Source organism: Carcharodon carcharias, chromosome 2, assembly GCF_017639515.1.
Source record: "Carcharodon carcharias isolate sCarCar2 chromosome 2, sCarCar2.pri, whole genome shotgun sequence".
NCBI classification, from domain to species: Eukaryota; Metazoa; Chordata; class Chondrichthyes; order Lamniformes; family Lamnidae; genus Carcharodon; species Carcharodon carcharias.
This window is the reverse complement of record NC_054468.1, coordinates 85,598,593-85,614,842: the sequence shown is the minus strand read 5'-3', so window position 1 is coordinate 85,614,842 and position 16,250 is coordinate 85,598,593. Positions and strand designations below refer to the sequence as shown.

At 42.0% G+C, this 16,250-nt stretch overlaps 1 protein-coding gene across 1 annotated transcript in view; it reads left to right on the top strand.

Annotated features, from left to right (window-relative positions):
* Positions 1–1,914: 1,914 nt before the first annotated feature.
* The window catches only part of LOC121287738 (beta-arrestin-1-like), a 53,650-nt gene continuing 39,314 nt past the window's right edge, over positions 1,915–16,250 (top strand). The window contains exons 1-3 of the mRNA XM_041205627.1: positions 1,915–1,940; positions 10,863–11,007; positions 14,802–14,830. Coding sequence (XP_041061561.1) covers positions 1,915–1,940; positions 10,863–11,007; positions 14,802–14,830 — 200 coding nt within the window. The remainder of the gene's footprint in view (positions 1,941–10,862; positions 11,008–14,801; positions 14,831–16,250) is intronic.

Genomic DNA, 16,250 nt, shown 5'->3' with positions numbered 1-16,250 from the left:
TGGCCATTCACACACATACAGCTTTCCATTTTTCCTTAAATACATTTCTTCCCTTTCACCTTTATCCATTGTTCTTGAAAGTTACCTTTCACAGAATCGAAAAATCTCTCATGTTGTCTTTATGGCCAGTGTTTTCCGGAAAAATAAACTTAATAACTCTGTTTTATTTATTTATGATCTTTGCCAGTTGTAAAACTTCCTGTTATATCTTTTTGAAATTCAACAGTTAAAAATTCAATTCCTTATCTATCTCCTATTGCAAATTCCTATTCATGCTGTAGCTACTGGGATCCCATCTTATCTTGTCTATCTCCAATTCAAAATGCCTGCTCTTACATCAAAGGGTTGATGATTTAAACCTTGCAGTCTGACTGTCTTCACTATAACATGCATGCACACACACGCGCACACACACACAAACACACAACATGCACACAACATACACACAGCACCCACAAGCCTGCTTCACACTATCCCATAGTAATATTGGAAAAAATAAAAGTTTCTTTACACCATCCCTAATTACCTGAAGCAGTTTGACATAACCGGATTTCCTGCTAAGCCACTAAGAGTCAACTAGGTTTGTGTGGGACTGGAGCCATATAAAGGCCAGACCAGGTAACAATAGCCGATTTCCATCTCTAAAGGATATTAGTGATCCTCTAACAACAAATTGACAGCCTTGTGACCACCACTTTTTATTTTATAGATATTTTTCCAGCTAAGGTTTAAAGGAGTATAATAGTTTGGCGCATGTTGTACAACTCCACTTGCAAACATTTCCCATTTTAGAGGCTAATGCAAAAGCAAAATAATGCTGTAGCTGGAAATATGAAATAAGAACAAAGTTTTTCTTGCATTTTTTGTTCTTATTCCCATTATGGAGGCTTGGAAGACAAAGGCTCCCAATGGCGGCAAGAGGAGAATTAATCTCAACATGCTGCAAAACAGATGATGGCGATGAGAGAGCTTTCATACAGGACATCATCACTCAACCTTACAACTTAACCATGCATTAACAATTCAGCCAACAACTTCTTCATACTCTTCACAAATGTATTTTTGCCTTCAGTATTTTAAATCTCCCAGGCAACTCTCAAATTTCCCATTCCTTCTATTGAAACAAGCTTTCAAACCTTTGCATGAGAATTCTGCGCATGCAGATTCAATATAGCCAGATCTTTAATGTCAAAGTATTGTGTGTCAGAGTGCCTAGTCTTTGCGTCCATGGTGTTTCCACTTTAGTAACAGGGTGTAATACACAATGGTAAAACCGATCTCCATTTAAAAGCCTCGTTTATTTTAATTTGTACACTGGGTTCTTACAATAGATATTTTCAGCTAGAAGCTGGAATTTTAAACTAGCAAATGTACCTCAAATCTGGATGATTTATTTGCACGCAGAGCCGCAAGCAGGAAAGCACGTGATCTTTCAATGAGAAGTTTTGCTGAATGTGCCACGGCACAACCAAACTTGCCTGCCATCTTCCATAGCAATGATTGGTGATTTACCAATGGGTACCATCTGACTACCTCATCAAGTGTGGCTTGCAGTTGGCGGACACTGCTGTCAATCTTCTGTCATCACCCAGAGACTGATAACCCCCAGCTCTGCATGCCAGTGAGAATGATTTCTGCACATGAGGGAGCGTCAGGGCGCAGCCATTTAATGGTCATGAGGGAGCAGCATTCAGATTCCCAAGGTGCAATGCAGCACAGCACAAGTGGGTTTTTTGGGTTTGCCAACAGTAAATTGAACTTGCAGAGTGGGCTAAAGGGCAGGGGTCTCAAGGGAGCTGAAGACCAGGACATTTGAGCAATTTGGAGAAAACTGATGGGACACTGGGACATTTAGTGAAAAACCTGGACTATCCCGGCAAAACTGGAATGTCTGGACACATAAAAACTTTTACGATGTGGTACTTGTCTGGTGCAAGCAGGTGAGATTTTGGCAACAATTTAACATACACCAAAGATGGATGCCAATGAACTTTTGAACTAAAAGTGATCTTTTACTGTGATGCCAACACCAACAGTTTTAACTAGGTCATGCTCATGTGAATGAATCACTTAATTCAGGATATATTTCAATTGTGTAGTAATTCAGGATATATTTCAATTGTGTAGATACTAGCATTCTTAATTGGCTTAATTGTCCATGTCCAAATATAGCAAGACCTGGACAATATCCAGGCTTGGGCTGACAACTGGCAAGTAACATTTGGGCCACACAAGAGCCAGGCAATGACCATCCCCAACAAGATGGTTGCCCCTTGACATTAAAATGGCACTACTGTTGCTGGATCCCCCACTATCAACATCCTAAGGGTTACCATTGACCCAAAACTAAACTGGACTAGGCATATAAATACTGTGGCTACAAGAGCAGGTCAGAGACTAGGAATCCTGTGGCCACTAACTCACTTCCTGACTCCCTAAAGCCTGTCCGTCATCTACAAGGCACAAGTCAGGAATGTGATGGAATATTCTCCACTTGCCTGGATGAGTGCAGCTCCAGCAACACTCAAGAAGCTTGACACAATCCAGGACAAAGCAGCCTGCTTGATTGGCACCCCTTCCACAAGCATTCACTCCCTCCACTACCAACGAACAGTGGCAGCAGCGTGTACCATCTACAAGATGCACTGTAGAAACTCACCAAGAGTCCTTAGGCAGCACCTTCCAAACTCACAACCATTACCATCTAGAAGGCAAAGGGCAGCCGATGCATGGTAACACTGCCACCTGGAAGTTCCCCTCCAAGTCACTCACCACCCTGACTTGGAAATATATCACCATTCCTTCGCTGTTGCTGGGTCAAAATCCTGGAACTCCCCCTGCTAACAGTACTGTGGGTGTACCTACACCACATGGACTGCAGCGGTTCAAGAAGGCAGCTCACCACTGCCTTCTCAAGGGCAATTAGGGATGGGTAATAGATGCTGGCCTAGCCAATGACATCCACATCCTGTAAATGAATTTTTATAAATTGCTAATTGGCATGGGAAACGAGTGTTCTTTGTGACAAAATTACAGTTTAGTCAGATAACTTCAATGCAGTTCTGAGGAAATGCTGCACCTTTTGAATGAGGTGTTAAACTGAGGACCCATCTACCCTATTGGGTGGACATAACAGATCATATGGCACCATTGCGGGAGTTCTTCATGCATCTTAATCAATATTATCCTTCAACGAACACTACTAAAACAGACTAACTGGGGGTTATGATCTCATTGCTATTTGTAGGACTTGAACGTGCATATTAGCTACAAGGAGATCTACATTACAACAGTGACTGCACTTCTAAAGTATTTCACTGACTGTAAGCTGCTTTGGTACATCCTGAGGTCATGAAATGTGGTGTTATAAATGCAAGCATTTCTTTATAATAAGGGAATCCACTCAGTTATGTTCTCTTTTGGAGAGAACAGTAGTGGGGCTGAATGGAGATAGAGGAATGTAGGAATGGCTGCAGAATTAACCATTAATGCAATGAGCAAGTATAAAATGGCTGAGTTAGCCACTGTATTTTAAAACAGAAGTAGGGTAAGAGGAGCTCCAGCACAACAAATCTGTTCTCCAAGCCAGATAATCTATTCTTACAGTGGACAGTGTAGATAATAAGTTCTGCTGAATTAAACTTCCCTGTGTGTGCTTTTCTTTCTAGTGTCTGAAGTCATTGATTACACAAATAATCAACAATAGTGGAACAATCACACCAGTTTGATGCTGAAAGTTCCTCTCTGCCTTATCCCCAAGCTTGGTGAAGTTGGAAGTGACAGAACACATTCACCAGAGGATAATTATAACTTTTGGTGACCATCTAAAATGGGTGGATGGCAGATTGGCTGCTTAATATACACCTTGTATAACTTTCCTTTCTAATTGATCCAATATTGGCTGTTATACACTATAACCAAAAATCAAATTCCACCCCATGCCCTCAGTTTCCAATGGTAGTGGGAAAATCACTGATGAGCTGATGGGTAACTGGTTTTGAGGACTCACCACAGATTTGCTCGTATGCAAACCATGATCTTATTGAATGGCAGAGGAGGCTTGAAGGGCTGAATGATCTGCTCCTACTCTTAATTTATATGTTCATATGCCCCATAGTGAACTGCAATGAAATCATCGTGGCCGTTTATAATGTGAGGTTACTGGACTCATCCAACCTTTTGCAACATGCTGCTTTGCATAGTTCCCAATGGCTGCACCAACACATAATTCTCAGAAAGTGGAAATCACTCTGTCCAAATTCTGAACCATTCCACTGCTCTGTTTTGAGCATGATCCTAGTGGCTATCTGAGCCTCTTATTCCGTTTTAACATAGAAACATAGGAAATAGGAGCAGGAGTAGACCATTCAGCCCTTCAAGCCATTCATTATGATCATGGCTGATCATCCAACACAAGAGCCTGCTCCAGCTTTCTCCCCATATCCTCTAGATATAAGCTTTCAACCCTTGCTTGTGGCAATGTGTAAGGGCATGGGCTGGGGCTGAAAAGGATATCTTTGGACCTCAAGCATCCATCTGTTAAGTCTTCCTGCTCCTTCAAATAACTGTGGCACAGTAAATCATGACTGCTACCAGGCCATTCACATGCATAATGTATCATACATCAGGTGCACATGAAGTGAGTGGAACTGTTTCTTCCCATGAATGCAGTTTCTATTACCAATCTACAACACCAGTTTTATGCCCAAGGCAGCAAGTTGAAAATCTCACCTAAAGATCTCTAGCTGTCCCTAGCTGCCAGACTTGCAACTCACTCACAGAACCGGGATATCAATCAGCTAACAACTGTCAAATTCTCCAACCTTTCAATTCACTGATGCACGATGACCATAACAGATGCCTTATTTGATCGTGCAAGTGACTTTACTAATTTCTTATTGAAAACAGCGAGCAGCACAAAGGAGCTCTACGTTCTATCACCTGGCTGGATTTCCCAAAACACAGAGCCATATTGCTGAAATTCATAGCCCTACAGGCCCTAATCCAATAATATTCCCTTTATGAACAATCAAAGAGCTTACATTTGATCAACAAGCAACCAGGCTATGATCACAGGAAGAAAATCATGAATTTTATTGCTTATTATCCTAATAGAGCACACATTATGGGAAATTGCTAGATTTATCTTATTTCAAAGACCAAAAACCTGAATGGATAGTGACCAAGACCAGCCATTGTTGCACTGACTAATGACAGTTTGGGCTAGGCCAGGAGAGAGCAGCATTAAAGCAGCGGCTGAGTTCACTTTTCCTTGATGAGTAGCACAGCTTCTGTGTCTCAATCACAGCACTCCTGAAATTCAGCTCAACATTTTGCTTGCTTTCCTTTCCCATTCTCTCTCTCTGTCTCTCTCCTTTTCCATTTTGTCAGTGTGTGTCTCTCTCTCCTTTCCCACTCTATCTACATCTCTCTCTGTGATGGAGTCAGGTGACCTGGTCCCTTTCTTCCCCGCCCCAGGTTACCCACTATAAAGTCTATAGTGTGGAACTTCTAATTTCTGCGTTATCCCAAAAAGTTCCTCTATCCTGGAAAAGATTGTATCTCTGTTGTCATATCTATCTGGGAAATTAAGTTCTCTGAGTTGAGATCTGAATATTTAGAACACTGACTGTCCTGTTGAAAAGCAGACAACTTAATAGGAAGTTATTAGAAACAGATAAAGAATGCTAAAGTACTTGTTTGTCTTCTTTCTGTTCCATGGTATAAAATTAATTTTTCCTGTCCTCCTTTATTCTCATCTTCCCCGACAGCACACATCAATCTGACTGTCCTAGTCATGATTGACCTGGACATCTGTTCTCAGATCTTTCCTATTAAGGCACTTGAGTTGGTCACCCACTGTGGCTGTCCGGGTTACTCACACTTCGCCACCTGAGCTTCCCATCCCTACCCTGTGTTCCTGCTCCTGGATCTCAGGCTTCGCTCTCTTATCCTCTCCCCACAGCCTGGGCCTCTGGTGACTGCGGCCAAGGCTCAGGCATTAGAACATGGTGGCAGCTGGCCCAGACTGCAGCACACGGAGTGGCACAGGGCTGGGATTTTGAAATCTCCCTACGGGCTGGATGAAAAAGTACAATGGGCCAGATCCGGCCCCTGGGCCAAGGGTTCCCTACCCCTGTGCTACAGGAATTGGGATGCGTCTCCAGTGTGACAGGACTTCTCCCCACCACAAAAATGCACTTCTGACCTCAACCAATTTTCCAACTTTGTGGTCTTGTTATAATTTTAGCAAGATTCCTAGGTAGTGCTCACCTGCAATGGGGATGAAGAATGGCTGTAACACACCAGCATTCTTGCATCCGCTGTAGAACTGGCATAAACTCAAAACAAATGTCAAGACTTTCAAATTGATTAGATGGACCTTCCCTGGGCAAATCTGTCAGCGACAGCTGTTCATCATTTGCACATTATTACAAGACTAATGAAGGTCACGAGTGGGTGGGAAAATGGTCCCTTTCTTTCCTCCACCATATTCTGCTCAGAAATTCGTGGAAAGAGGAAATTGTAAATCTTTTGCGTACAATAGGACAATTAAAAGATTATTAAAAGAAGCTTTATAATATGGAGTTGTAACCTTGGGCAGGATTTGCTGTAATTACATTGTCTCCTTATCACAAACTGTAATCCACTCAGGTGCTGACACATGTAATGACTACAAATTTGTACAATCGCTGACCTGCAACTATCAGTAAGTATTTCAATAGTTCATCTTAAGACAAAGGTTCGTCCCGCTCACTGACTGAGATATCTGAAGGAAGAACTGGAATTGTCAAGACACTGTTGGTCTTTCAGTTCCAGATTGAAGTTGGCTGTTTAAGGTATTCTGTTAAAATGTACCTGTCCTATGTTAAATCAGGCTGATTGATAAACTGGGGCCAGGATTTTACATTGGTCAGATGGGATCGGTGTGGGCAGTTGCAGAGCTGACCACCAATTAAGGCCCGCCCAGCATGGATTGCGAGCAGTAGCGCTGAGCGCTACCTGTGTGGACGGGGGCAGGAGGGAGAGTCGGGTCCAGTGCTTTTTCGCACACACGCGCGAAAGAGGGCTGCAATCTCCCTGAGGCACAAAGCTGCCTCAGGGAGATTGAAATGCTTTTCAAAAAAAATAAATACATTAAAAATTTAATGAAACATGCCTCCTCATGTGACTGTGTCACATGAGATGGGACATGTTTTTATTTTTCAAATAAAGATTTTATTTAATTTGTAATAGCTTTAGGAAACCTTATCCCGCTTGTGGATGAGGTTTCCTAAAAAACATAAAGGCCGCTTGGCCTTTTTGCCCAACCATTAGGTTGGACAGATAGCATAAATTTGAAGTTAATTAGTTTGTTATTAGGCCTTTCAATTATCGGCAGCCAACTCTGGCGCGCGCCCGCTGAATGAAATATCACAAGACAACGGGATGATATCGAGACGCATGCCTGATGCCATCGTGCATCATGTTATGTTCCAGTGTATCAGGCGTGCGCCCACAAGCCAAATGTAAAATTCTGCCTTGGGAGATGAGAACTAGCATGTTGCATGGTTTTACATGGCTTTTCTGTATCTGTGTCAGCTGCTTGTTTCATAGCAAGTAAACAGAATAATTATAGAAAAATCATGAAATAAAAGGTGAAATATTTTAATTTTGAATGATTATTAAATATTTTGCCTGTACTATTCAATTCCAGCAGTGTTAATCTATAAAAGGCTCCGAAAGTGCAATTTTACTATAACTTTTATTTTAAGGTTGAGAAAGTCAGGAATGAGGAGATGTTAGGTAGCTGTAACCAAAATTTTCAGAATTATTAAAGGAATTAACAAAATTGATTCAGGAACATTGTTCCCTGTGACAAGGGGTTCAAATCCTTGGGGAATTGAAGTTAAGACTAAGAAGGAGAGTCAGGAAAACTTTATCACCCAAAGGGTAAATGATGGAGTAGGTTCGCAGGGAAGGATTTTGAAACATTCAAATTGGACCAGAAGAGAATCATATGTGTTCCTTTTGAGAGAAGGAACTGTAGAATGAGGTGAGAAGGTAGTAGGTGGGTTTGATGAATCTGGTGAGAAGGTAGACAGACAAGGTCAAGGGATATGGTTTGCTGGACCCAATGGGCTTTTTCTTAAAATTTCCCACGCTCTTGAATGCTGTGCCATGTTTTAGAATACTGTGACGTGTATTCAAATGTCTCAAATTCATCAGGCATTCGCACAAAATTTCCATTGGTGGGTGCGGGCCGGAGTCGGCAGCACACCCTCCAATGATTAAGAGGCTTATTAAGGTCATTAAAAAGTTAATTGAAATAAATTTTTCGTTGCCTGCCCAACCTTATGGTTGGTAGGCAGGTGAAAATACTAAGTAGCCTTTGCACTTTTTTGGAAACTTCATTCGTGGGCACGATGAGGTTTCCAAAAGCAAATAATATCAAAATAAAAACTTTCATTTTTCATTAATAATATGTCCCTGAGGGGACATGTTTCACTACATTTTTTTTTATTTTTCTATTTTTCATATGCCTTCATCTCCCCGAGGCAGTTCCGTGCCTCAGGGAGATTATGTAGCATGCACTCACGAGCATGTGCAAGGTTCGCGCTTGGCCCGCTCGCCCTCCTCCCTCCGCCTGCACAGGTAGCCTTAATTGGCTTGCCAGTGTGAAATTGCCTTCTGGGCCCGATCGTGGGCAGCAGTTAGCTTCCTGACTGCCCCTGCCGAGCCCGCATGCCAAGGGTAAAATTCTGCCCATGCCTTAACTTGCAGAATGAGCATATAATTTGCACATACATGCCAATACTGAGAATTGAAGTATTACATTTTGATGAGAAAAATAATGTGGTCACATTTAATTTAGAAAATACAAATCTAAACAGGATAGAGGAGCAAAGGGGTCTAGTAGTATACATGCACAAATCACTTAAAAGAGCAATACAGATTAGTTAGGTCTTTAAAGAAGCAAACCAAACATCAGTATCTATTTGTAAAAGGATGAAATTGAGAAGTAGAGAAGTTATGCTAAACCTGTATTGAACGTTGCATAGACCACACTTGGAGTATTGTGTGCAGTTCTGCTCATCATATTAGAAAAAGAGTATAGAAGAACTGGAGAGAGTGTAAAAAAGCTTAACAAGGATGATTTCAGAACTGTGTGGTTATACCTATCAGGAAAGGATGAACAGGCCTGGTCTCCTGTTCCATTAAGAGAGAAGGCTGAGGGATGACCTGATAAAGATCTTCAAAATTATGAAATATTTTGAAGAGTAGAACGAGCAGAATATTTCCACTTGTAGGGTAGAGCAAAACCCAAGGCAATTGATATGATAGTCACCGAGAAATCAAATAGGGAATTCAGAAGAAACTTCGTTACACAAATATTGTTGAGAATGTGGGGCTCAAGATCAACATAACCTTTTATCCCTTCTCCTTCACATGCTTATGTAGTTTCCCCTTAATTGTATCATCTCAGCTACACATGTATTATAGATGGTGATCCAGGTTTTGGAAGTTAGGGGAGTTAGTGAGAGTTATCACTTTTGGTTTATTTTGCCCAAGCAAATTCTGTAATCAACTGTATTGATTTCTTATGTCTGTATAATTTTTATTGCTATTATATCTGATTTAAAATTTATAACCTGAGTCACATTGTCTGATGGAATGTTTATTATTGACTTTTGAAAGAACACGGGAATGAGTATGTCATAGCCTGTAAGTTAGAAAGATTTCTATTTGACCTGAGCATATGGCTGGAATCTAAAGTGGGATGGTGTTCCCATCCATTGATTGGCAAGTCAAGGCGAGCCAGCCTTCACTGGCCCTGGAAGTCATGGCTGGATTTTATGGTTATCAGGCATTTAAATGGCTGAAGTCCCTCCAAGATAGGTTATCCCACCTCCAAAAGCTGCCAGCTAATTGGAGGGCCACAGTTCTGCAGTCCCAGCAGCACCATTGGAGCCACTGCTGGGACTGAAGCAAGTCCCCAATTAGAGCAGTGATGGAGGCCAGAGAAACAGGCAAGTAAGGCAGGGTTGCAAGGTGAGATTGGGGTGTTGGTGGCAATCAGAAGGCTGAGCAGGGTGATCAAACGGGGCCAGGTCTTTCAAATGGGTGGGCCCTCAAGGGGCCCCAGAATGCCCGAACAGGAGGGACCCATCTCCAAGCCAATGGTCAGGCTGCCAGGATACACCTGGTGGTCTCATCGCGTGTCAGGAGCAACACCGCCACTCCCCACTGCTGTTAGTAAATTACGAGCGACTGTGGAAGGAGAGCTTAAGTGACCATTGTTTGGCCACTGAAAGGCCTCAATTGGCTCAAGGGTGGGCGAGCCGCCCACCAGCTCCCCGCAGCTGGTAAAATTCCAGTGGAGATGGGCAGGTGATGGGCATGCTTGTGTCCAACATCCAACCCACTATTATCCCCCAAACCTAACAGCCCACTCTCAGCGAGGGATGTAAAACTCTGACCTATATTACCGAGTTTACATGCATATGCGTGTATATAAGGTCACACTTCAGTTGGTAGCAAGTGAGAGCTTGTTTACACAAGTGGTGTTTGGCAAAGAGCACAAGAATAATGCCTGAGTATTAACCCTAAAAATAAAATGGGGACACTGCATGATGTACAGGAAGTTACTCAGTTAATGACTAAAGGTTAGAAATGACGGCTTAGGCCGTTTATTGAATTCCTTCTCCATCATTTCAGCAACTGTTATTATCTGATGTATGAACAAGTCACTTGCCTTCTAGCATTATCATTAACCAGTCTTCAATCTTTTTAAAGGGAAGTCTTTTTTAACAGAATAATGCCATAATGAGAATGTGCCTTTGTGTATTTACCATTTCTTTTTTACCTTTTTTGCTTCTCAGTCTATTCCATCACAACACACCAGGAAAGATGAGCAACGACCAGACCCAGAGTATCCCTGCTCCCAGTGTGGTCATTGCCAAGATGAACTCTCCACCTACAGCTCCTAAAAACATTGTCTTCAAAAAGACTACCCGTGACAAATCGGTACGTGACCTCCAATTAGCTTTCAGTTTTCCTCTCTTTTCTTTTTTCCCCCTAACAGACCTAATTTCCGGCCTCCATTTTTCATCTAAGACTACAGCGTCACATTGATGTGTTGGAGATTCAGGCTGTGCAAGCAGTCTGAAATTAGGGAAGATGCACAGCCAGAAAACAAAAGCTACAGTGGTGACATTTAACCAGCTGCACAGTGGAGATTGCAATTTTTCTGCTGCTGTGGGGGCTTTACAATACAAATGGCACAGATTCCAGAGTAGCAGCATAGACAAAATAACAAATGAAATCACTTCTACTGGGAGCATTGCAGTGTAATATACAGATAGCGATGCCTATCAATACACCAATTGCCTTAAATATGCTGCATAAACATACCTCAACACATCTATACTAGGTCCATGCTGACACTTCAGTGCAGTGCTGAGGGAGTGCTGAACGATCAGAGATGTTAGCTTTCAGTTGAGGTATTAACTGAGTTTAGTTGGAACTTAAAGATCCCAAAACAGTATTCAATGAAGAGCTGTGGAGTTGTCTGCAGGATTCTGGCTGAAATGTATCCCTCAGTAAACACAACCACAATGCTGTATGGGACCTTGCTGTGCACAAATTTGTTGCTGCATTTCATATGTTACAAGTGACTACACTTCAAAAAAGTACTCCATTAGCTGCACTTTGGGATATCCTCTGGTCATAAAAGGCTAAGCACTTGCTTTCAGTGATCAACCACTGATCTGCAGCAATGCAACGTGATGCGTGATTTGTGCAGAAATTGGACAGGTCTTTGTCATCTACATTCAAAGATCAATCTTTCAGGTTGCCCTAACCTCAGAGAGGGGTAGGGATCAATCCTGAAACCATCTAGCTCCAATATCACATCATAAGGTGCATTATACATTAGACAAATTGGTAAAGGAGGGTGGTGTCTACCATATTGCACTTGCTTCTAAATACAAGAAACCACTTTAAAACATTAAATTCAGATAGGGCAGATGATTATATTTTCACAGTTTCCTTGAAATGAGTCTGTATGCAATGGCTGCCTGTACTGACATTACTTCTTTGTTCCTTTAAACTCCTGCATGTTGGAAGCTGAGCAAAATCCATGAATTAAAGAGATTCCTTGAAAAAAGATATCCTGAAATGTGCTTGATCTTAGTTTTCACACTTCTCAGTCAGCTGGGCTAGAAAAACAGGGCCCTAGACAAACTTGAAACTAGTTGCCGGTTATCGAAGTGTTGCTTAAAAGAACATACTATGCAATTTTCTTTCCTCACTGCTCTGAGGCCACCAGAGGAAACAAGTTGTAACCTGTTAATTAGCAAACCAGAGCAATGCTTATCAGATAGTTTAGAGTAGCTAACCAGCTTCTCCTTTCTAGACTGTACCAAGCAGGTACTCGCTTTGGGCCAGTGGTAGCATTCTCATCTCTCAGTCAGAGGGTTTTGAGTTCAAGCCTCATGAAAGGATTTTAGCACAGAATTCACACTGACCCTTGAGTCTAGCAGCATCTTCCCTCTGAGGAAGTTGTGCACTGTTGGAGGAGCTGTCTTTCAGTTGAGAAATTAAAACATGGTCCCCTTCACCTTTCTGATGGATGTAAAATATTTAACGGTTCCATTCAAAGAAGAGGAAAGGGACTTCCCATGGACATCTTTGCCTCCCAACCAACATAATCACAAAAGATTATCTGGTCATTTATCTCATTACTTTTATGGGACCTTGCTTTGTGCAAATCGGCTGCCATGATTCCCTACATTAAAACCATGAGTCCACTTAGAAAAAATACTTCATTGGCTGTGAAGCACTTTGTGATATCTTGAAATTATGTAAGGCCACTATATAATTGTTCTTTCTTTTTTTCTGTATTTCTTTCTGTAGTAATTGTAGCTTTAAGACTTATTGTATTGTATAGTATCATGTGACAGTATGAACGAATCACTCACTGAAGTGTGGGGAACCTTAGAGTGGGAGTTCTTTTTCTAGTTGTGGAGCTGGATGGAAGCATGTAACTGCTGCTGCAGCCCATAACTAAAGTTTGTTGTTTCTAATGAGAAACCTGTCTGGAAAATCAAGTCCATAAAAAACTGATAATGAAGATAAATTGGGTCCAGCATTGTCCCTTGCCCAGTGACTGTAAGTATCTTGTTTAAACAGAAGCAAAGGAAGATATACTCACCAGATATGACACATTTTAGCAGGATTGACCCCTTCAAACCATCCACAGCAGATTGGTGTCAATATGTAGAACACCTCAGGTTCTATTTCCAGGCAAATGAAATGATGGGGGAGGAAAAGAGGAGCGCAATTGTCCTAAGCATTTGCAGGAGTAAAATCTATAATTTAATCTGAAGTTTGATGGCCCTGAATGCCCCCTATTCAAAGACCTTCAGTAAATTGGTAGACCTCATTAAGGGACACTTTCAACCCAAACCCTCAGTCACTATGTAGGGGTTCAGGTTTAATTCGAGGGGTTAGATTCCTGGGGGAGACCATTGCTACATATATTTGAAACAACTGACTGAATACTGTGATTTGGGGGAAACCCTAAGTGATATGTTCAGGGCTCATTTGGTCTACAGTGTGCAAGATGATGCCGTTCAATGATGCTTATTAGTTGAAGTAAACCTCGAATTTAAAAAAACATTGGAAATAGTGTTCGTGATGGAAAGCACTGAATGGGATGTGCAGGCTATACAAAATGCACAAAATGGAACCATTTTCTAGTTGGGTTGGGAACAAACACCTGGGTGTGGCACAAAAAGCCAGGACTCCACCGTGAAGCAGGAGACAGTCCCCTCTACTCGAAAATTTAAAATAAATACAGGAAACAGCTCAGCAGCTAATCTGAAAATAAATTGTTACTGATGTGGAAGCAATCATACTCCTGAAACTTGCTGTTTTAAAGAGGTGGGGTGCTGTGCCATAAAAGAGGGCATTGTAAAGCAAGATTGAGACACACTCCCAGGCTGCAAACTAAGTCAATTGAAGTACCTAAGGTGGAACGACCAGAAACCACCAATTCTGATATTTACTCCCTTTTTAATGTAAAAGTAGGGAAGACAGAGCCAATCACTGTTACTGTGCAGGTAAACAGAAAACCTTTAAAGATGGAAGTGGACACTGGTGCTTCAACTACTGTAGTGGGAGAGCACACCTTCAATTATTTAAACAAGGGTACTCAACAATTGAATTTGGAGTAGACTTCAGCCAAATTGAAAACTTACACTAACGAAGCTATCCAAGTGAAGCGTATTACCACTGCACCTGTTTATTTTAAGCACCAAACAGCACAGCTCCCAATGATTTCCGTAAAAGGTGAAGGATCAAGCCTTCTAGGTCGCATTGTTTGAGGGAAATTAACCTTGATTGGCCAATGAGATTTCAAAAGGAAGCAGGAAGAGTTTCTGAGTTGGAAAAGAAACAAAGCAAGTTACTTTAGAATGAAGCTGGAGAGTCAAAGGGCATTAACAGGATGTTAAAGGAATGTGTAGCCATTCAGCAACTTGAGGAAATGAAGATTCTTAAACAGCAGCATGGAAGAACAGCAGACGAAACTCAAGGAGACCCTGCTGAATTACAGAATTCAAGATGAAGCAAGTGAGCTTCGCAAAGAAAAGGAAAACCTGTTGAAAGACCTTCACACACGACAAGGATCCTTCAAGTCAAAGTTTGGTACCTCTGGAAAATTACGAAAAGAAGCAAAAAGAACTTAACATCATTCTGAAAAAACTGAAGAACCAGTTGGCAGGGAAGATGCAGCAATGTTCAAGGTTCCAGGAGGAAGGCAACATTACAAGAAGGAGACAAAAGAGCTGAAGAACTAGCCAAGTGAAACAGAAGAGGCATTAGAAGGAAAAGTTGTGGAAATTTCCAAAACACAAGTGGCTGATGAAGCTATGAGTAGCTCAACCCCTGAACGGAACCAAGTTGAGATTTCACCTGAGAGAAGTCAGGCCAACTGTGAAGTCAAGGTGAAGGACGAGACTAAACTCTGTGGTAGACAGAAGAAGACAAGATGGAAGATGGTCCAGAAAAGACAATGAACAAGGCCCCACACTACCACAGGTTAAACACCTTCAGAGCTACTAATGATGTGATGCCTCTGAACGAGATTTAGAGGGGCAGGTGGAGAAAAGTCAAGGGAATCTAAAAGCGACCGATTGGGCAGGATTTTTAGGTCGGCATGTGGGTAAGGTCGGTGGGCCTGTGAGCAGCCGGGCAACAGAACACTGCCAATGACCAGCCCCCGACCACAATTTCATGCTGACTGGCTGCTAATTGGTCAGCCAGCATGAAACACATGCTGAAATGCTCAGCACTGCCAGGGTGGGAGCGGGAGGAGGGCAGGTGCTGACATAAGTGCGGGTGCAGGGGAGTGCGGAATGAAAGCTCTCTGAAGGCACAAAGCTGCCTCAGGGAGCTGAAGAATTTAGAAGCAATAAATAAAGATTTTAAAATCCGGAAAAAATTGTCCACGCATCAGAATCAGTTATCTAAACATACACATGATGAAAATTCTGTCCATACATTTTATTTTTTTAAATTTAATAACGGAAACCTCATCCCGCCCTTGGATTAAGTTTCATCAAAAATGCAAAGTCTGCCTGCCAGATTTGCCCATCTACCAACCGTAAGGTTGGACAGACCACAAAAAATCGGGTACAATTGGAATTTTAATGGGCTTAATTGCCCTCTTAATTGTCAGCAGGTGCTTTTCCAACTTTTACGCACACCCGCTGACCTAAATATTACGCACTATTTTATGCTCAAGCGGGTCGGGAGCACACCTGCAAGCCGAGCTAAAAAGTCTGCCAGTGATTTGCATAGTCATGAGCGAGAATTTACTGTTGGTGAAGCAGCAGATGTACAAAACTTTGGTGGTGGGTTGAGTTGGTTACCTGGTGTAATAGTTTCTGTGACTGGACCCTTGTTGTACCAATAGAAGTAGAGGGCCAGATCACCTGCAAACATTTGAGAAGAAGGGAAATATCCCAACAAAATGATGTTCCACCTTGTAGAACCTGTGGTCCCTGTTGAAATTGTTCAACCAAGGATAGACATACCAGATGTCTCTGTTGGAGTAGATAACACTGAACTGCCTGTGCCTAAACAGGTACCTGATGTTACTGCGGTTCCAGATTATGTGGATCCTGCAAGAGATTCGAAAGTCGTGGAGCTAGGACATTCATCCAGATCAGGAGACCACCTGAGAGACTTTATAATTCCATAAT